At 38.6% G+C, this 21,853-nt stretch overlaps 1 protein-coding gene and 1 long non-coding RNA gene across 3 annotated transcripts in view; both read left to right on the top strand.

Moving 5' to 3' along the window:
* LOC5567116 (pleckstrin homology domain-containing family F member 1 homolog) overlaps positions 1-13,302 on the top strand; it is a 30,362-nt gene extending 17,060 nt beyond the window's left edge. The window contains exons 5-8 of one of the 2 annotated variants that reach the window (XR_002500425.1): positions 2,502-2,639; positions 2,702-2,806; positions 4,071-4,296; positions 12,328-13,302. Coding sequence is in view for 1 of the 2 variants with exons in the window: in XM_021844495.1 (XP_021700187.1) it covers positions 2,502-2,639; positions 2,702-2,806; positions 12,328-12,363 (279 nt within the window). In the remaining variant the exon portion in view is untranslated. The remainder of the gene's footprint in view (positions 1-2,501; positions 2,640-2,701; positions 2,807-4,070; positions 4,297-12,327) is intronic. The other variant, XM_021844495.1, reaches the window with a different exon arrangement.
* Positions 13,303-19,989: 6,687 nt separating this feature from the next.
* LOC110676475 lies at positions 19,990-21,031 on the top strand. Its single transcript, XR_002500426.1, has 3 exons — positions 19,990-20,428; positions 20,560-20,623; positions 20,683-21,031. It is a non-coding gene; the product is annotated as an uncharacterized LOC110676475 (long non-coding RNA).
* Positions 21,032-21,853: the final 822 nt, after the last annotated feature.

Raw genomic sequence — 21,853 nt, forward strand, 5'->3', positions numbered from 1 at the left:
TAAACTAGTGGCAAGTATTCTGTTGGTGATGTTTGTACATTCTTCTTGAAATAAGTGAATTGAGAAGTATCGTAAAAAGAATTTAAAGGTCAATAAACTAAAATTTTAGCTTTATTTTGAGCATCATTTTGGTTATAAAAACTTGATTACAATTCAGTGTCAAGCAAGATTTTCTGACGGAATATTTGCCAAAATTGACAAAACAAGTTGTAGCTTTGGAATGCTCATGGGTTGATCAAAAATTACTGAATCACATTTCCCAGAGCTTCAATGTTTTCATCGACATGCGAAATTTTGTCTAGTCTCTTTAATCACATGTAAAGTAAATAATAATATTAGGTACCGTAAAACGGGGTAACTTTGATAATGCGGGTAACTTTGATAGTGCGAGACCCCCAACATAATAAACGAAATATCGAAGTTTCTGTCAATCAGTTAAGGAAAATGAATGCAAAAGTAAAGAGTATTAGTATGACACTTTATGTCAAAGCTATTTTCGTTGAAATCAAGTGCATTTGAGGATTTTTATGCAAATATTAAAAATTTACAAGATTTTAGCATTTTTGCAACGCTTACAAACAATCTGTTCTACGACCACTATTTGATAAAGTCATAATGAGTTCGTCACTTACCCATGACAGCCTAGTTATAGTAGAACATGAATTCGGTCTCAAATCTCTTAGCGAAACCCATTTTTACAAACTGGGACCATTTTTGTAATCCAAGTCAGAAATTTCCATATAGCGTTAAACGCCTAGAGGTATGCAACGCCCTATAAGTGTTCCGTGATTCATTCAATCTTGTTCGATTTATACTCCATTATCAAAGTTACCCCATAACAGAAAACCGACTTTCGATTATATGAAAAATTATATATCCATTCAGAATAAATCTTTTGGAAATCTATCAGGTGCAATCAATAGCTAGGATGTCAGTACTTGTTTTAAAAATATAAATTGTAAATCTTTGAAACAGCATGCATAAATATTGAAGTTTTCTTCGAAAAAACTATCAAAGTTACCCCGTTTTACGGTACATTGTTTCTACTGGATTTCAAATGCAAAATGATCGTTTTCGAAACCGTCCTAATCCATCAACATCGTTTTTATGATTATGGTGAAATCTTGTGTTGAACTTAGTACTTCGAAGGGTGATCTTGTCTTGCACAATAAACAAAACCCTTAAATATGATAACTGGATAACGGGACAAGTTATCAGTTTCGATCTCACGAATGGTTGCGGAATCAATTACTGGCAATTTGATTCTAAGAATATACCGCTCTTTGGAGTTGGAGGCCCGAAATCAACCAGAGTTCCGAATTCTCAAACAATATTATCTGAGATTTTTCCATTGTTACTCAACAAGTTTGTCGAATCATTCCTACAAATTTGGTTGCAAGGAAGATGTATTTAAATTCCTCAAGAAAGGTGTATATAAATTTCTTTACAAATTTGTGGCGCTAGTCATCTGAAAAATCCTAAACGAATGCTATTGAAAGATTTTTTGATTGAAATAAACATTTCTAATACCCGAAGATATTATAAGAATAATTTACAAAACATCTGGGCGAAATATATGGTATCCTTACATTATTTTCCTTAAATTAGTGGTATCACCAACGAAACAACAAGATAAATTACTTCTATTATTTCATAAAGATATCCTAATAAAAGAAGTCTGATAATAACATTGATGTTATTTTTTCGTAATTTCATCAAACTAAGCAGTGCAGGATTTTTTTTGTGAAATTTCTCAGAATACAAAAGAAATTGTAGCATAAAGTCTTGAAGAAAAAAAATCTGAAAAAACACCTTTTGTGGAAGAATTCTCGCAGAGGATTCTGGGTAAATCCTAGAGGCTTTTGAGATTCGTCCACAGGTTATTCAGAAAATCATTCACAAAATCCTTGAGAAAAAACTTTGTGAATTCTTCTAGAGATTCATTCGGGCTTCCGTCCAAATTCCTCCAGCAATTCTCCAAAATTTTCGTGCAGAAATTCAATCCAATAATTTCTCAAGGAAAGAAACGCTCCAATAAATCCCTCGCTGATACTTCGAGTAATTTCCACATAAATTAGTCCAGGGATTCTCCTAGAAATTTCTCCAAGTATTTCCTCAAGAGTTAAATATTCCACCGACTCTTCCAGTGGTTATCCCAAACACTCCTACAAAAATTATTCCAAAAAAGGTTTATTCAAAAGTTTTTATAGATTTGTTTTAAGTTTTTTTTTTCAGGAAATTCTTTGAAAGTTGCTCCAGGAGTTTCAGAGCGTTTTTCCCAGTAATTCTTCAAACCATTTTTACAAAGATGCTCCCACTCCTTCATGCAGGAGACTCAACCAAAGACTGGAGTGTCATATTTCTGAGTCCTATCATCAAACAATATGGAAAAATATTTTCTTCCCCACGACATTGATAGATTATTTCGAAATCAAAATAGTGTTTTTGAGAAGTTCACTATGATCACCTTCTAATATACTGTTTTATTTTTCTGTTTCTAGCATCACTGTCGAAATTGCGGTGCTGTGGTCTGTGGGCCATGTTCATCGAAAAAATTCCTTCTCCCAGGACAAAGCAACAAACCGTTGCGCGTGTGTTTGGATTGCTACGACAATCTGAGCTCTATGAAGCGAGAAGAGGTAATTGAGACTGGATATGGACTAAATTAATGATCTTAATATATATATGCTAATTTCAACAGAATAAGGGATTGAATGCCAACAACAACAAGCCAGTTACATCGCCAGAAAGCTCCGGTGACGATGACTCGGACGACGAAGAGGAACCGAAGGATACGCATGATCAGGTATGTGATGAAGATTTTCTCATGGATGTCCATAAACTTCGTAAAACAAGTATTTATTCGTGATCCGTACTACTTTTATATATGTTTATTGATAATTAAGTCTTTGTCGCAATTTGGCAAATTGGCATAAGCGTCATAGAGATTTTTGGAACATTTAAGGCAAAACTGAGTATCCTTATGTCAATGCTAACGAAGCTAGATGTTTATTTCATCTCTTCAGGTATATGCAAAAATATGTCGTAATTTTACAATAAACCCAAGTTGTAAACGTATCTGAAAGTTGAACATTGCAGTAAATTCAAACGTCATGCCATTGTAAAATAAATCATTTATTGCCATTCATCATTTTAAATGATACATGCGTAGACACTGAACTATATCAAGTAGCAAATTAAAGAATCACTTTAAAACAAAAAATAATACTAATGTAATAAGTTTTAATTGCTCTACTCAGTTATCAATCTGCTTCTAATCCAGGGCACCTCTCGAGGTGCAAAGAGCCGATTTGAAAGATTCACATCATGTACGAAGCGGTAAACTCGCAGCTATCCAGCTAGTACAAGGTTTCCTATCCACGTGATGGGGCTTCCATCAGCCCTGGGTATCAGCCTTGATGAACTGGTAGCGCGAAAGAACCTTTCACTGTGGGCCATGTTTACATGAACATCCTGTGAACATTCGAATTTATAATTGATCAAAACAATAGAGAAAGGAGAAAATATAGCTGATGAGTGATAAGATGATTCTCCTTAGAGTGCCTTTGAATAAGAGTTACGTCATGTTCCAGTTTTGGCTGGTCTACTGTTCGTTTGTAACGCGGATTTGTATAAATAACAGTTCCAACTTTGACATCCACGCCACTCTTTTTTTTAAGCCTACAGTTCACCCAAAGACGTAGTAGTTGGGCTCAGGAGCCCAAATATACGTAGCGGTAAGCGCGTAGCTATTCAGCAAAACTAACTTCTTTCCTTGGATTTCATGACGCAGTGTCGAAGTTAGGTTATACAACGCTTGAGTTAATATGCCGTATTGATTTTTTTACATGGCAAATGACATATCAGATACGTACAACATGATAAATCATAGATTTGTTCCGATAAAGAAGAACTATGGACTGTTCCCTATCAAATTTTTATAAAGTTAGTCTGGTTGCTTGTATGAAGTTGATGATCAAAGATAAAATACCTAGTATAAGGAGACTGAACCTTTTTGCATACGTTTTTGTTTTTGTTTCTCTTATTTTTGCCGCCATACTAACACTCAGAGCTTTAGAAGTCACTATACCCCGGCAGTCGTCTGCGTATGATAGGAGCGGGCATCGGGTAAACCCGACAGCAAAATCAAAAAACCCCTTCGTTTCATTCGCCACGTCTTCGATAAGCGGTAAAGGAGAAGCAATGTAACGAAAGCCAGAATGCCTAGTGATATCGGTTAACAAATTGTTGTTTCGTTAGGAGATCTTGAAAAAGATTATGAATCTTTATACTACAGTAAGTTTAAAGTTGATAGGTTTGTGTATGGTTGTGTTTTAAGTGATTTGGTTTGTTTGTGTGAACATGCATATCATATTGGGTAATAGTACCGGATTTCAAATTGTTTAAAATACTTTTATTATATATTTAAACGTTGCATGGTACACTTGCCCAAGTTCACCCATCAATTCATCAATTTTATTATTTTCGTGTTTTTGAGTTTTGCATTAAATAAAAAGATCGCCAAGCAATACTTTTTAATATGATTTTGATTGACTATTTCTACATTTGAAAACCCCTGAAAATAGTGCTTGAATATAACCTCACATAGCAATTACCTAGACAAAGTTTTGTGAATCATAAATAAATAATTGTTTTATCAAACAATTGAATCGTTATCCATAGCCTTGTGATAACTTCCCCGGCCATAAAGCAAAGCCATGCTAAATGTGTTCGCTTCCCAGACAGTTTAAGGTGAAGATGAATCGAAGCCAACACTCAAATTTTCAAGAGCACTAATCTGGAGAAATGAACATCCGTTTGAGCTGAAAGCTTAATCGATTGGTCATCACCAGCAAATGACCAATCGATTAAGTTTTTAGCTCAAACGGATGTCCAGTTCTCCAGATTCGTGCTCTTAAAAATTTTAGGTTTGGCTTCGATTCATCTTCACCATAAGATCATTTCACAATGAAATTTCCTTGATTTTCTTGGACATAAATTATCATCTTGCTGAATACAGTTTTGGCTAAAAAAGCTATCAGTTGATAACTATCAAAGGTAACATTAATCAGAGAACAGACTCTGTCCCAGCGTGGATATTATGTCAAGAAGAAGACTTTTTAACAATTAGTTAACTTTTAAGGCGAATCTCATAATTTAGAATGTAATGAAAATCAGTAGGATTTGCACTGACATAGCTGAAAAAGTATCACCATACTTTCTGTATCTACGTTCATATAGTAAGACTCTTCCAAATCAATATTACCTATAAAGACCGAATTTTATTATTTCGAAATTGCACATCACCCACTCCTTCCAGTGTTATGGAATTTGTGAATTGAACAACATTTATTTAATATCTTCTTCTTCCTGGTATCACGTTCCAAATGAGAGAGAACTGGCTCTGTATTCCTTCCACATTTCACAACTGAAAACATTCTATGCTATTTGACCGTTTTTGAATTTGTATATTGTATGAGTGCTCTTGCTAAATAGGGTGTTTTATGTCTTTTGGACAGTGCGCGTATATGATTTGGACACTTCCATTTGATTTTGCCGTAAATGACCAAATTATATACGCATAACGGTCTGTCCAAAATACTTTGATAACCCTAGCTACTTTTTTACTTTGTAGAACAAAATACCTAGGGTAGAATCACCGGTTTTGGTCATATATCGTTATATATAGTCAATTAGCATGAAACCCTTTGTGTTCAATAGATCACATTCTCATGATAGCAATGCATTCATTTACTCGTCCGAATTGATTCAAAATATAAGAAAAATAATTAATCCTTATAATTTTACTTCCATACACCTAATCTACAATTTAATAAAAGCTAAACCGAAACTAGTTCAGGTGGCCTATATTGACAAACGAGACGTTCAAAACGAAAAAATGATTTCAGCTTAGTTTCGATATTTTTCATTTCATCGATTGAAAGTTTGCTTTTGACATATTTATAATACAAATATGGCTTCCCATAAAATTTTTAGAGACATTTTCTCTTATGCTTGCCAAAACTGGTACTTCTATCCTAATAGAACAACCCTCTATTTCCCATGAAAGCACAGGTGATCAATCGATTTTCGACAAACGCTAGATTTATCGAAATGGTATGAGTTAATTCTCAATCATGATTGAAATACATTAATACGCTTATTTGTCTTAGTTGACATCGAAATAAGTGACCTAAGCGTCAAACAATTCATAAACAGTTTTCTAACTCTAAAATTTCAATCAATTTTTTAAGTGATTTATTTTGCATATTTGCAACAACTTTTGTTCATGCACTTATTTTAGAACTGGCTTACTTACTTACTTACTTACTTATTTGGCTTTACATCAATTATCTTGATAAAGCCTCGCCAACAATATTTCTCCAATTCACTCGGTTCATGGCGGCTTCTCTCCATCCTCGACTGTGACCCACGCTCTCCAGGTCCTGGTGCACCTGGTCAATCCACCTAGCTCGCTGCGCCCCACGCCTTCTTGTTCCGACCGGATTCGTAGCGAACACCATCTTTACAGGATTGTTGTCCGGCATTCTTGCAACATGCCCTGCCCAGCGTATCCTTCCAGCTTTAGCTACCTTCACGATGCTGGGTTCGCCGTAGAGTTGAGCGAGCTCGTGGTTCATCCTTCGCCGCCACACGCCATTCTCCTGCACGTCGCCGAAGATCGTCCTTAGCACTCGGCGTTCGAAAACCCCAAGAGCTTGCAAGTCCTCCTCGAGCATAGTCCACGCCGCATGCCCATAGAGGACTACCGGTCTTATGAGCGTTTTGTACATCGTGCATTTTGTGCGGGGGTGAATCTTTTTTGACCGCAGTTTCTTCTGGAGCCCATAGTAGGCACGACTTCCGCTGATGATGCGCCTTCGTATTTCCCGACTATCATTGTTGTCAGCCGTCAACAAGGATCCGAGGTAGACGAACTCGTCCACCACCTCGAAGGTATCCCCGTCTATCGTAACACTGCTTCCTAGGCGGGCCCTGTCGCGCTCAGTTCCGCCAACCAGCATGTACTTTGTTTTCGACGCATTCACCATTAGCCCGACTCTTGTTGCTTCGCGTTTCAGGCGGGTGAACAAGTCTGCCACCGTTTCAAAATTTTCTCCCAATAATATCCATGTCGTCTGCAAACAAATTGTCCGGATCTCGTGAAAATCGTGCCTCGACTGTTAAGTCCGGCTCTCCGCATGACACCTTCAAGCGCAATATTGAACAACAGGCACGAAAGTCCGTCGCCCTGTCGTAGTCCCCGCCGAGACTCGAACGAACTGGAGTGTTCGCCCGAGATCTTCACGCAGTTTTGCACACCGTCCATCGTTGCTCTGATCAATCTTGTTAGCTTCCCGGGAAAGCTGTTCTCGTCCATGATTCCATAGCTCTACGCGGTCGATACTATCGTATGCCGCCTTGAAATCGATGAACAAATGGTGCGTAGGGACCTGGTACTCACGGCATTTCTGGAGGATTTGCCGCACGGAAAAGATCTGGTCCGTTGTCGAGCGGCCGTCGATGAAACCTGCTTGATAACTTCCCACGAACTCGTTTGCTATAGGTGATAGACGACGGAAGAGAATCTGGGATAGCACTTTGTAGGCGGCGTTTAAGATGGTGATTGCACGATAATTTTCACACTCCAGTTTGTCGCCCTTTTTGTAGATAGGGCATATAACGCCTTGCTTCCACTCCTCCGGTAGCTGTTCCGTTTCCCAGATTCTGACTATCAGCCGATGCAGACAAGCGGCCAACCTGTCCGGGCCCATTTTGATTAGTTCGGCTCCGATACCATCCTTGTCAGCGGCCTTGTTGTTCTTGAGCTGTTGAATGGCATCCTTAACTTCCCCCATCGTGGGAGCTGGTTGGTTTTCGCTGTCCTTTGTGCTGACGTAGCCATTGCCTTCGCTGTCCTGACCTTCTGTGCCTGTGTTCTCTGCGCCATTTAGGTGTTCATCGTAGTGCTGCTTCCACCTTTCGATCACCTCGCGTCCATCCGTCAAGATGCTCCCATCCTTATCCCGGCACATCTCAGCTCGCGGCACGAAGCCTTTGCGGGATGTGTTGAGCTTCTGATAGAACTTCCGCGTTTCTTGAGAACGGTACAGCAACTCCATCTCTTGCCATTCCACCGCTTCCAGGCGGCGCTTTTTGTCCCGGAATAGGCGGGTTTGCTGTTTCCGCTTCAGTCTGTATCGTTCCACGTTTTGCCGCGTACCATGCTGCAGCATTGCAGCCCGCGCTGCATTCTTCTCCTCTAAAACCTCCTGGCACTCCTCGTCGAACCAATCGTTTCTTGAGCTCCGTTCCACATATCCGACAACGCTTTCGGCAGCGTCATTAATGGCTGCTTTGACTGTCCTCCAGCAGTCCTCAAGAGGGGTTCTATCGAGCTCGCCCTCATGCCTCAAGATGCTGCGCGTACGCATTGGCGACATCCGGTTGTTTCAGCCGCTCGAGATTGTACCGGGGCGGGCGTCGGTACCGTACATCATTGATGACGGATAGTTTTGGGCGCAGTTTCACCATCACCAGGTAGTGGTCGGAGTCAATGTTAGCGCCACGATAGGTTCTGACGTCGGTTATGTCGGAGAAGTGCCGTCCATCGATCAAAACGTGGTCGATTTGCGATTCTGTCTGCTGAGGTGATCTCCAGGTGTACCGATACGGGAGGCTGTGCTGGAAATAGGTGCTACGAATGGCCATGTTCTTGGAGGCGGCAAAATCTATCAGTCGTAGGCCGTTCTCGTTCGTTAGCCGGTGGGTGCTGAACTTTCCAATCGTCGGTCTGAACTCCTCCTCCTGGCCAACCTGAGCGTTCAAAACTCCTATAATGATCTTGACGTCGTGGCTTGGGCAGCGGTCGTACTCGCGTTCGAGCTGCGCGTAAAATGCGTCCTTGTCAACATCAGTGCTTCCGGAGTGTGGGCTATGCACGTTGATTATGCTGAAGTTAAAGAATCGGCCTTTGATTCTTAACTTGCACATTCGTTCATTGATCGGCCACCACCCGATCACGCGCCTTTGCATATCACCCATCACTATGAAAGCTGTTCCCAGCTCGCGTGTGTTGCCGCAGCTCTGGTAGATGGTATGATTACCTCTAAACGTTCGCACCAATGCTCCTGTCCAGCACACCTTCTGCAGCGCTACGATGCCGAAACCGCGGGTCTTCAGTACATCGGAGAGTATGCGAGTACTTCCAATGAAGTTGAGAGATTTGCAGTTCCACGTACCGAGTTTCCAATCGCTAATCCATTTTCGTCGCTGTGGTCTTTGCCGATTGTTCCGGTCCGTATTCTCTCGTTGACGTTCCTGTGCTGATGTGTTTTTACGGTTGACTTGCAGGACCTGACACCAACCCCCTAGATTTCCGGAGGACCATTCTCCCTAAATGTTCGGAGGGCCATAGTGCGCAGTTTAGCTTAGAGTCCTTCTCTGGCACTCGGACGATGATCAGCCGCCCCTGACATGGGGAGCAGACGCTGTTGTGAGCCGCTCCTAACATGGAGTACAGACGCTCCAGGTTTGCAGAAGCAAACCCCCCCTTCCCTGTCAGCATACGACCAAAGTTCCCACCGGGGGTTGGTTACCCGATCTTCCCCAAGGTTACTCGTACCCCTGGCAGTACCACGAGGAGGTAGGGATAGGAGTTGCTGGGCAAGAGGCTAAGGACCGCACCAAGGGGTCTATTTTATTCCTGCAGGTACGCGAGATACCAATGGTACGCCATGCCCACACTGATATAAAAAACATAGTACCGACAACCATATCGAGGGTGCTTTTAAAAATATGTTACTACTTGATTTCAACGGAAAATGGAACATTATTGGCAAAACTATACCGTTGTGAATTTTACCATGTTTTGACAGGAAATGTGAGCGTGGTAAGATTTACCATGTCTATATTCATAATTAACATCGAGGCATAGTAAAATTGCCCACAGTTTTGTAGTCGCATGGTAGATTGTTTATTTTGTCCATGAACTGTCAACAAAACAAAAAGAAACAGCGAATTTGTTGGTTTATTTTTTTACATTAAAAATAAATGTATAAGTATTTGAACCTGTGATACTCAGTTGAATGGCACACTGCTGGGTAGCCCTCGGCGAGATTGTTAGCTGCCGGCGTCTTCGAAGGTGCCGGATGAGGTCTGCTGACATTGGTTGGTCATTCAGGGAATTTATTTCGATCTCGTCGGTGTATGTATCGATGTTCCTGCAGCTCGGGTTAGCCATTTTCTCCTTGAAAGGCGAAAAGTCTTAGTTGAAATTACGTAAATTTGCGAACTCGAATGACAAGTGCCACCGGAATGTCTGGAAACCCGTTTAGATCGCGGATCTCCTCTTCGTTGCGCTCGACCTGTTTGTTGTTGTGAATCATTTCGCTGGAACCATCCGCAGCCATCACGGAACTATCATCCAGATTGAGTCGTCCGTGGTGGGTTGAATTCCGACATGTTTTTTTTTAGTTTGAGGTCCTGGGAAATTGAGTAAATATTGATTTTACATTTCTTAAATGTGATGCGTATTCACTTACCGACGCAGTTTCGAGGAAATTCGTAGTAGAATCAACTTGAATTGGATTTAAATAGATGCTTCGTGCTAGATGTTTTACAAGCTACATCAAAAATGGAGTCTTTCAAATCACTATAGTCAACTACGTATCATGGTAATCACCACTATTCGAATGGTTACAAATTTGTGGTTGTCGTAATAATATTTGATTAAACATAAACGTTTTCGTGGTCATGATTACTATTTTATGGCATAGTAAAAATAAGAACGATTGCATGTTTGAACATACTACGATTTTTCTATCAGTGCAGCCATTTACCGCGCCAATTTAGAACTGGCATTTTGTCGAAAAATCTATGGGAAACAAAGGGTTAAGGTTGAGATCCAATTACCTTGATTCTGAAGAATAGATACAATTACACAATTGTTAACGATAGGTTTCATTTGTTCATTTTTTCGATACTATATCATCACCTATATTTGGCTAAATTATTTTTAGATCGCTTGGGTGTACTTTTGAAGATAACTATGGTTTTCAACAATGTTCGTTAAAAATATTAAATGTTGAAACAGTTAGATCTATTATTTTTTTTATGGAACATATTGCGTCAAGTTAGGCACATTGATAAATTGATGCGTCGATAAAGAAACTAACAATTTTGTATGCAAAATTATCAGAATATGAAGAATAAAACGATTGATTTTTGCTTACAAATCTTCTCGTATTTTATAGAATTTATATTAAATGGTTTTTCTATCATTGCTTCAAATTTTAAGTAAAATGTACTAGGTTTTCATGTTCCAATTCGTGTTTTAATTCGAAGTTTCATTAAAGCCCAAATAAAAATGGATCAATTGTCAAAACAAGAAAATCAGTTTTACGCATTCAAATCGGCAAATCGAGAAAATTCAAAACACATAAGTAGTCGTTTTATTTGCCAAATAAAAAAAGCTGTTTTATTTTCCTCGATTTGCCGATTTGAATGCGTAAAACTGCTTTTTTAGTTTCGACATTTGTACTATCTCTACTTGGGCTCTAGCCGCGTCATATTTGGTACATGCAAGGTTTTGAGATTCTATATTCTTTGGTGTCATATTCATTTGGCATTATTAGGTAGGGTAAATCACCAGCTAGGCACTTCCATGATACAGTTCGGCATAAGGGTTTTTACCGGTATAAAGCACATGCCAACTATGTATGCCTTCTAAAGCGGTCTCTAGATGACCACGGTATTGACAATATTTAATTCCGCAATATTTTCACCGAGTTTAAGTCGGGTCAGCCATGTTGGATTGCTCCACGCAAAAATCGATTTATTCCTTTGATGCCGATTCGAACAAATCACCCGTTGAGCACAAAACACACTTCACTTCGGCTGCTATCGGCTACCTTGGTCAAACTGAGAGAGGAAATATTGAAATTCAAATCAAACTTTCTTGATTTCACCTCAATATTTGCATCAATATATGTTACACTTAGACGACCTCAATATATTGAGGAGTTACATCTATCTATCAATATATTGATGTCGTCTAGGGGCCGCTTATGAAACTCATTATGAACGAAATAAGAGTACCAGAAATAGGATAGAACTCTCTAGTCCATTTCATCACGTTTTCTCCATCATTCTTCTTGATTGAGGCTTTTTCTTATAAAATGGGTTAAGTAGTCTTTACCTACATTGGTGTAATTATCCGTATGCAGAACCCCAGCTTCATCCTGCTCGTTTGCTAACGCTTGTTTATTAGATCCCATCCACTGTCTATTATTAATGTAACTAATCATTTATTCTTTTTGTTTTCAGCCAAAATTCTACGGCGATGAAAAACCAGAGAAATAGCCGTAACGACGCGGAAAAGCAATCCACCCACAAAACAACAGATTCGTATAGAAGTCTCACCAATTCGATAGATAATTACAACAAATGAATAATGTCTGATTTATTCATCTACAACACCGGAAACACAATCTAGGTCAATGTGAATTGAATTTTAAATACAAGAAGTACTCTCAATCTATTTTTCTTTATTGCATTACCCATTTAGCATGTATCGAAGCTATCAGCAGTTGTCAATACCTACGGAGAAACCCATTTATTTGTTTAAGATAACTTTTTCTACCCGTGAAACAAGTTCGACATATTCAATTTTTTGGTAGATTACCACAAACTTCCTTTTAAATATAGACACCAAGCAATGCTATGAAACAAGAATCAACTATTTGGGGTACAAAGTATGTCCTGTGATCTACTTCTCCAAGAAAATGTAAATGTAAATCGTTTTGCCAGCTAGCTACTACAGTTATCGGGCTATTATTATTAACTGTTATTCGATATTGATCACAGTACGGACTAATGGAAAAAGCAGGTGACCATCCGAAAAATACGTAGCATTTTGAAAAGAGCGCATATCCAGGTATATGGGAATATGAAGGCTATAATAAGACAGAAGAATGCTAAAATTGTTCTCAAAATGCTACATCATTTATGGATGCTCCGTAGAAGTTTTCCTTTCCGTTTTCTTGGTATTAGGAAAGTTGAAACAATGAATTGTATTTAATGATGAGTAAAACATCCAAGCGAGAGATAGCCAAGTCCACAGAATAGACTTTTGTAAAATCGTAATTTAGTAGACATCTTGTCTTGTCTCGACGCGCGATGAGCCTAGATCTTCAAACAGACTATTAATAATATTATTTTTATTCTTATGGTAAGTAAATCAGATAAAAGATGTATATGAATATATTTAAGATCATCAATAAAATATTAAAATTGCTCACATTTTCAAATAATTTTTTTCAAGCGATTAAAACAAATAATGTTTATAAAGCAGTTGGGTTTATTCTACGAGTAGTGTGAGGCAAGAATCGTCGGTCTCGTATGGCGAGATGACAATACTCGACTCAAGTGAAGTGACACTCCGATTTACACGGCGAGTCACTTCGACGCGACCGACAATTTTCACCTCACAGCACTCGCCCAAGCCCAAGTGATGCCCCCATTATAAGCGCATGGGGTGAAAAGGACGATCATTTCAAATTTCCCTAGTTTGATATTTATATCACAACCAGAAGCGCACGCATAATTTTCTGTTTTCTTTCGTATTTGACGTTTATCACTAGCGCCATCTGCAGACCTTGTTGCACATAATCGTATTTCGTGCAACATGGCCATGGTCACCAGAAAATGATTGTGTAAAGTGGGTAATGGAAGTATTATGGATCCGACAGAAATAAGGACAAACATTTTTTTTAAATATATTTTTTCTCAATCTCCAAGCGTCGCGACTAATATTTGAATAGTGCGCTGTGTTCATAAACATTGTAAGAATGCAGCGCCACACATGTCATTATGACAGTTATGTCGGGAACGAGTCATACGTCGCGTGTCCCACACGCGCGTTCCGATTTGGTGGGCGCGCGACAATATTACGTCTGTTTGTCTGTGCCTCCCCTATAGCCTATAAGTACACGGGAAAAATTCTGTGGTAAAAATAACTATTTTAGCTGACTACGCCCATTCTTAAAACTACCATGGAAATTCAGACCAATATACTATGTTTACGGTACACCCCACCGCAATACTGGTACATTTGACAGAAATAATTTACAACAATCTGATTTCAACTACAGACATGGTAAAATCAAGCGCATTTCTGGTCTGCTGAAAATTGCCGGTGCGAGCGCTTAAGTTAACCCCCTAGAATGGTAGTTTTTACCGCACAATTTTTTTGCGTGTATATTGACAGCTATAGAAGGTATGCTATTCACGACTGTGCATTGGTATTAGTAGATAGTTATGAACTTTTTCCGGATTTGTATGGCATTTGTTATATTTTAATGCAATTTAGGTAAATTTAGGTATTTAGGATAACAAAATATCGATAACTTAGCAGAATAATTTGTTACGTATCCGATTGGGAGGTCATTGATGCATTTGTTCTATTTATGAGGAGTATTTTTCATATCACTACCCATTACCTCCCTCAGAAATAACTAGCAGTGCAAGTTGTTTTTTTTTTTTAATTTTATATACAAGAATATATTTACCTGTGTATTTACTATATATACATAGAAAGACCTTATTGTATGGAATGCAGGAATTGAATCTGATATAATTTGGGAAATTTGACCGAACGTCTTGGTCACATGAGGGGCCCAACTACAAAGAAGTGAGAGTGACATTTAGGTTAGGTTTTGAGTTAGATAATTTTGACGTTATAAATGATTAATGAAGATTTAAATCTGTAGACTCTATGAGATTTCAATTTACATAATAAGAGCTTGTCCCGTAGTAACATTTGCCGAGCAATGATTCAAAAGCGATTTCCATACTAACTTCAAATTTATTTTACAAATAGTTCCAGGGCACGGAAAATTATGAAATTTTGGATTCCGGCTCAATTTTTTACGTAGAATCATGATATGTAAAAAAATGGATACTTCTAAACAAACCAATTAAATTAATTGAATTTATATTTCGATTTCAGTACAAATCTGACGGATTTTCAAAACTGTTTTATTTGTGTGAGTGTTTTCGTGTAAGATAGACAAAAATGCAGCGTACCTTTAGTAGCTGTCAAAATACGTTGAGCCAAACAAACATGCGTTATGTTTGTTTTGAATTTTTCATGAGGAGTAATGTAATCCGCTTGAAATTATTTCGCTAAAGGTTATTTTGCATGGAGCAAATATTGTAATTTTCACGAATGATTAGACTTTCATGACGAAATTGAGAAGCTGCCAATAATGTATTGATGGTACATTTTCAAACACCATTCACCTTCCATCCTTGATTTCAGTCCCTACCAGCTGGTTTTGAAACAAGAACACGACCAGCTGGAGTACGAGAACAATGACGACGACTGTAAACATTGGAAGGCCAGCTGGTTTTGTTGTGTAAACAAGACCAGCTGGTGAGTCGAGAACAAAGAAAAAATGGTAAACACTGAGCCGGCCGGAGAAAACTGTCATGAATGAGCCTATGCATGCCATAAAACGTTTGACTTTTACTGTGCGCTCTGTTTTCAAGTTGCCCGTGAGAGAGAGCGAGACAGCACCAACACACGGCGCACAGTAAAAGTCATGAGAACAAAAGAATTTATGGCACGTACAGAGGCTCATATCCAGGATAATTGCATGGGCGGCGGTGATTGAAAAGGGGCAGCGAAATCGAAGGCGAAATCTGAGAAAGACGAAATTCAGATCACTAAAGTCTAAGTGGTGAAAAAAATCGCAATACTCCCCCTTGAAAAAAAAAAAACGTAGCATATCAGGCGTAGCAAACCAGTGGCGACTCGTATCCTCACTTTTTACCTGTTCTATGACTCTAAAAATGACTATTGCGGTCAATTTAGATTATAAAACATAAAGTTAATGATTGAAATCGTCTTTTCTAACAAATCTCTACTCATTACATGCAAATTTGATGCTGAAATTCATGAATTTCTATTCGCGGAACAGGTTGATTTGAGGTTAGGGAATCGCCACTGGTGAAAACAATGTTCTTCAAGTAGTTAAAGCATTGAATTTAAATTAATTTATTTTACTTTGGTTATTTATAAATTTATTAATTTAGACACGACTATAATGTAATATTTACATAATTATTTAAAGCTTTAAAAAATCTGTTTGATTGCATTTATCAGGAAAATCTAAAATTTCTTAGATTTTTTCAATCTTGTCATATGAATGTTTTGAAGCTGAATCATCATTTTATAACCCAAGTTTATAATGGCGTTTTCGGTTTCAAACCTGGGGTCAGAGTTGACCCGACTCGCAATAAACGAAGGAAAACAGATCCAGGTTCGAGTCAAATCGAATGTGTCATACCTACATTTGAACTGTCACGCGGTCAACCAGTCAGTGATTTTCGATAGCGATCGATATCGATTCATTTTGAAACGTTGGCGATCGTCATCGCTAGACATAGATCTATAAAGAAATTGTAACATTGGTTGATCGGGCAGCCACACAGTTTCATGAAATTTCGCTTCTCTGAGTGTAAAATCACAAAAAATAAGTCTCAATATTAATGCAATAAATATTGCCGAATGTTTTTGTAAACATCTCCTGTTATTAAAATTTTGCTTTAATCTTTAATTTTGAATAATTATGAAAATGTAAACAATCAATTTTTGACAATTGAACCTCGCTCAGGTTGGATCGCAGAAAATCGGCAGAGCGAAACTCGTTGTGTTTGGGTCGATCCTGGGGCGGATCCGGGTTCGACCCGACTGAATAAAAAAAACGTTTTGACAGCTGTTAGAGCGGATCCAGGGCGAAACTAGGTTCGCCCCAGCAATAAACGAAAACGCCATAAGTCAAACAAAAATAAAGTTTGGTAAAAAATAATTGTATGCCTTTTTTTCTGCGCCACTCAAGATAATGTCCTCATTTGATTCATGTGCCAACCCATATGGATTTTTGCAATGGGGGTATACATATGAAAAGTATGAGCGTAATCAATGGATTGTCGCCAATCTTGATTTCCATTAAAAGCATGATTATTTCATATCCAATCCATGATCCAGACACATACTTTACATGGGCGGCTTCAATGGAGTATATTGACCGAACAAATTATTTCAATGAACTTTTTTTTTTGGTTTTTCTTGTTAAATCCAATAATAAGCGAAAACAAATAGGTAAATCACAGAGAAACAGACGTAACACTTAGAACAAATCTCGATCGAAATCATAGTCGCGAAATCATGTACGCCCAATGCTAAAAACACTGTAGTTGGCCGATGGACCAACAGGCGGCGGTAGTGTGTAAACGTCAAACACGAACAAAAACGACGCGAGCGCTGCGGGTGGTCGATTGTCCACCTACCCAATATTTGAATCGATCGTTAAAAAGTTGGTCGATGGACAGCGATGAGAGTGTGACGTCTGTTTGTCTGTGGGTAAATATTAATAAAGTTTATTATATAGTTTGATACACAAGAACATGTGTAGTAGAATATGTGTAGTACGGTGAAACAATGAATAAGAATGAGCAGCAGAGGAAGATGAACTAAAAATTGCCATCTTTTTAGGGCAACTTGTATTGGTCTTCTACGCAATCTCTGTGGGCAGCGAGTTCATCAGTCGGTAATCATTTTTTTTTGCTGTTACAGCTTTCTGATGAAATTCGATTTCTCCATCTGCATAGAAGTAAACATAAGGTAATACAATATCAAAGTATTGAATTTTAGCAAATATTAAAAAAAAAAAAAATATTCTTTCCGATGCAGCAAATATCGCAGGATAAGTATACAGCTTAACAAGATCACTACCGCGAAACCTTCACACGGACGCCATATTTTTTGCACAATGTGCTTCAGAAGATTGTATAACTTGCACATACTGTAACGGTCCAAGTTGAGTACCGAACGATCAACTCAAACAAGCAAAGAGACGTCGAGAGCGAACAGTGTTGGATTGAGCCGTGTCGTGATCGGTCGCCTATTATGTTATCACACACCTGTTAAAATTTATCATCAAGTCGGAATAAATATAACTTTAATTTCACGACGTAAACGAAACGTTTCATCTGGGGGCTCAACCGGGATTGAAATCCTACCAAAGCGAAGTCAAATGGATAAAATTGTAGAGCTTGAGAAACGAATATGTTTCCTCGAACGTGTCATCACCAAGTTAGAAAACACCATCAATCGAGTGTTCAACGCCAATCTGATTGAACATGCAGAAGTCAATAATACCACAGACCAATACAACAATAGCAGTACCCAGCCGTCTACATTTGCAAGTTCTGCTATGATATCTAGACCAAAAAAAAATCTCGGGCGAAGCAACGGGGATAAAAACAGAGGCAACAAATATCACAATCACCAACAATAGTGTCCAGAGACCATGGTACAACGGAAAAAGTGACTTCTTCACAGCACCAGAATTCATCGAACGGTTTGAAAAATACGCTGAGCTACAATGTGCGCGTGTATCGGACAGTTGGTTGATCACCACAGTATATGATTGTTTTTCTGGATCGCCAAAGATGTGGTATCGTATGTTTTCATACAAGTTGAGCGATTGGAATAGCTTCAAAATTCTGTTTCTCCAACGGTTTTGGAGTTACCAAGCACAACGTGATTTCCGGAAACTATTGGAAACTGGAAGCTACGTTCAACAGGGCAAGATATCAAAAATGAGTGGATATTTCGCGAGGATGTTGAACAAAGCGCGGTATATGTCATTGCCACCAACAGAACATGAAATCATCTCCCTGCTTTTACGTCATTTTCCTACTGTTACACAAGAAGAGCTGCAGAATCAGACCAAAATTGAAGCTGCTTATAACCACAGAGAAACAGACGTAACACTTAGAACAAATCTCGATCGAAATCATAGTCGCGAAATCATGTACGCCCAATGCTAAAAACACTGTAGTTGGCCGATGGACCAACAGGCGGCGGTAGTGTGTAAACGTCAAACACGAACAAAAACGACGCGAGCGCTGCGGGTGGTCGATTGTCCACCTACCCAATATTTGAATCGATCGTTAAAAAGTTGGTCGATGGACAGCGATGAGAGTGTGACGTCTGTTTGTCTGTGTTATAACTATCTGGTTGACGAGGATTTGGTGAGGAATCTCAGAACAAAAAAGGTGCCATCGGATAACCATCGAAGCCAAAATACATCAACGGTCTTGCCGACATTTGATCGTTCTGGCGGGGGGAGTTGTAACGGTCCAAGTTGAGTACCGAACGATCAACTCAAACAAGCAAAGAGACGTCGAGAGCGAACAGTGTTGGGTTGAGCCGTGTCGTGATCGGTCGCCTATTTTGTTATCACTCACCTGTTAAAATTTATCATCAAGTCGGAATAAATATAACTTTAATTTCACGACGTAAACGAAACGTTTCAATACTTTGAATATGTTTCAAATGCCATATATGTGCTACAAATAGAAGGTATTTAATACTATCATAGTGAGTATATGACACAAATAAAACTAATGATTTTGGTAATTTGAGCAATGTATGTGCAAATTCACATAAATTGAAGGAAGCTATTTTCTTGAGTGTAGCTAGGACCCCTCCCCCCTCGTCACACATCGTCACAAATTCATGAAGACCCCCTCCCCCATAAAAAGCTACGTCATTTATGGATGACCCCTTATTTCACAAATTCGATTTAATTGTAGCTATTATAAGGCATCATTCATAAATGACGTTGCATATTTTCGCCAATTTTTGACAGTGTTACGTCTACTCGTCTGTGGTGTATCTTCAGCACATGGACAATAGGGCCCTGCACAAAAATGTTGCTCTCTCTTTCATCCCTTCACAAAATTTGTAAACAACAAGGCCAGTAAACGTCAAAATCCCATGCAAAATCAAAACAGTGCAGAGCCCCATTGGAAATAATATTTTAATAATAATAATATTATCTTCTAATATTTGGGTTTATTCTACGAGTGGCGTGAAATGACAATTGTCGGTCTCGTATAGCGAGGTGACATTTCTCGACTCGAGTGAAGTGACTCGCCGTGCATATCAAATAGAGTCACTTCACTGAAAATAATGTTATAGTAACTCCAATCACGACATTGTTGTTACCACAACTATTCCGAAATATTGTTAAAATTAATGGAATCATCTTATTAATAAATACAATGTTGTTCAAATTACCACGTTAACAAAGCTATTGCACTGTACTCTTAACTACGTGTTTGTAGTCAAGAGCTACCCTTCTTGAAGTTGACTTGAACACATGTTCAGTAACAAGCAACAGCAAATGTTCTTGATTTTACCATGCTCATGGTAAAAATAAAAACAGAGAACGTGTAATTTTAACTACTGTGCATTTATGTCCATAATTCAAGCTCACTCTCATCGAATGACGCCGCCATTTGTGTGCTTTGGTTCAGTTACGAGAAAAACTTAAGGATTCAGAATTTGCTGGTGCGTGTGATAAATATTGAATCAGATTTTCTTATTTTTAGTCCGCCATGAAATCAATTAGATTGAACTTACGAGTGGTTATTGGATGCATTAAGTTTTCATTATTTCGATTATTTTCATTCTTGTAATAGTTGGTTCTTCGGATCGGCATTTATGGTTTGGCAGCTTCAGTGAATCATCCACCAGGAGAATAAGGTAAGTTTCTTGATAACGTTTACCATATGTTCATCCTGATTCATTTTCGCTTCTTTTAGCTGATGGTGATTAAAATCAACGAGCCGGAGTAGTGCTCTTCAAGGCAGACCATATTCAATATCAGGAGTTCCTGATCATACGACAGCCAGTTGCAAATGAAGGTCAGCCAAGCATCAGTGTCGGTGACCATGGTTAACAGACCGCCTTATCAATGCTCTTCGGATCTCCTTGACCAATTCTTAGATCGACGCGTCTTCGCACCACCGAAAGTCCTAAGTCACACCGTAACATCGATATCGTCCGTCGTATTTCATTCCCTGACCTACACAAATTGGCAAATAAGTATGCATCATGCGTAGACCTTAGCATCGGAATTGATGAATTTCAATAAAATTAGCTCCAATTAAACCTACAAATTTTTATTATTTTAAATGCAATTGGTGGTTGAAAATATCACTCAGAAATGTGTTTATAGTTACCATGTTCTTACATTAAAATTTACTACAGGATTGTAGTAATTTTGAATGCAATAGATGGTTGAAAAAATAACTTTTATTTGTCATTAACATAACTATGTACCATGGTAATTTTGACTGTATCCTCTTGCGTTGCCGTCATAGTAAAAATAACGACACAATGTGTTCGAAAAGAATGCATTGGGTAGTCTGCACAAATCAAGTGGTGCTGTGCATTTAATTTAAACCATCAACATGGTAATTTTTACCACAATGCTGTTTTCAGTGTTCAATAGAGTCGAGAATTGTCACCTCGCTATACGAGACCTACAATAGTCACCTCACGCCACTCGTATAATAAGCCCAATTATGTTCTGCTATTCAGATAAAGGTTACAAAATGGTTAAGCTCGTTGTAACGTTACTTTGGTATCTGATCACCATCTCAATGCAATTGCCCAGTGCCCTGAGCAGTTGCAGGTGGTGGATTGACCTCCTACCATATATTCGAATCAAATGGATACTGATTAGAGTGTGATGTCTGTTTGTCTGTGCTTAAATGTTTGAGGTTTAACCTGGGTACCCCTAAACAACCCAATAATTGGGTTATTATTGCCTTCATAGTCAATAGCTTATTAATATTGAAAATTTATGAGCGTGTCAACTTCGTAAAGTATAGTTTGCGCTAATAAAGGCAACCTTCCATCCACACACCATCGCTCTGTTGGCAGCCTTGCCTTTTGACAGTGACAGTTCTCCCATCGCCGGAAGTCAAT

The sequence above is a fragment of the Aedes aegypti genome, chromosome 2, assembly GCF_002204515.2.
Source record: "Aedes aegypti strain LVP_AGWG chromosome 2, AaegL5.0 Primary Assembly, whole genome shotgun sequence".
In the NCBI taxonomy this organism is placed as follows: domain Eukaryota; kingdom Metazoa; phylum Arthropoda; class Insecta; order Diptera; family Culicidae; genus Aedes; species Aedes aegypti.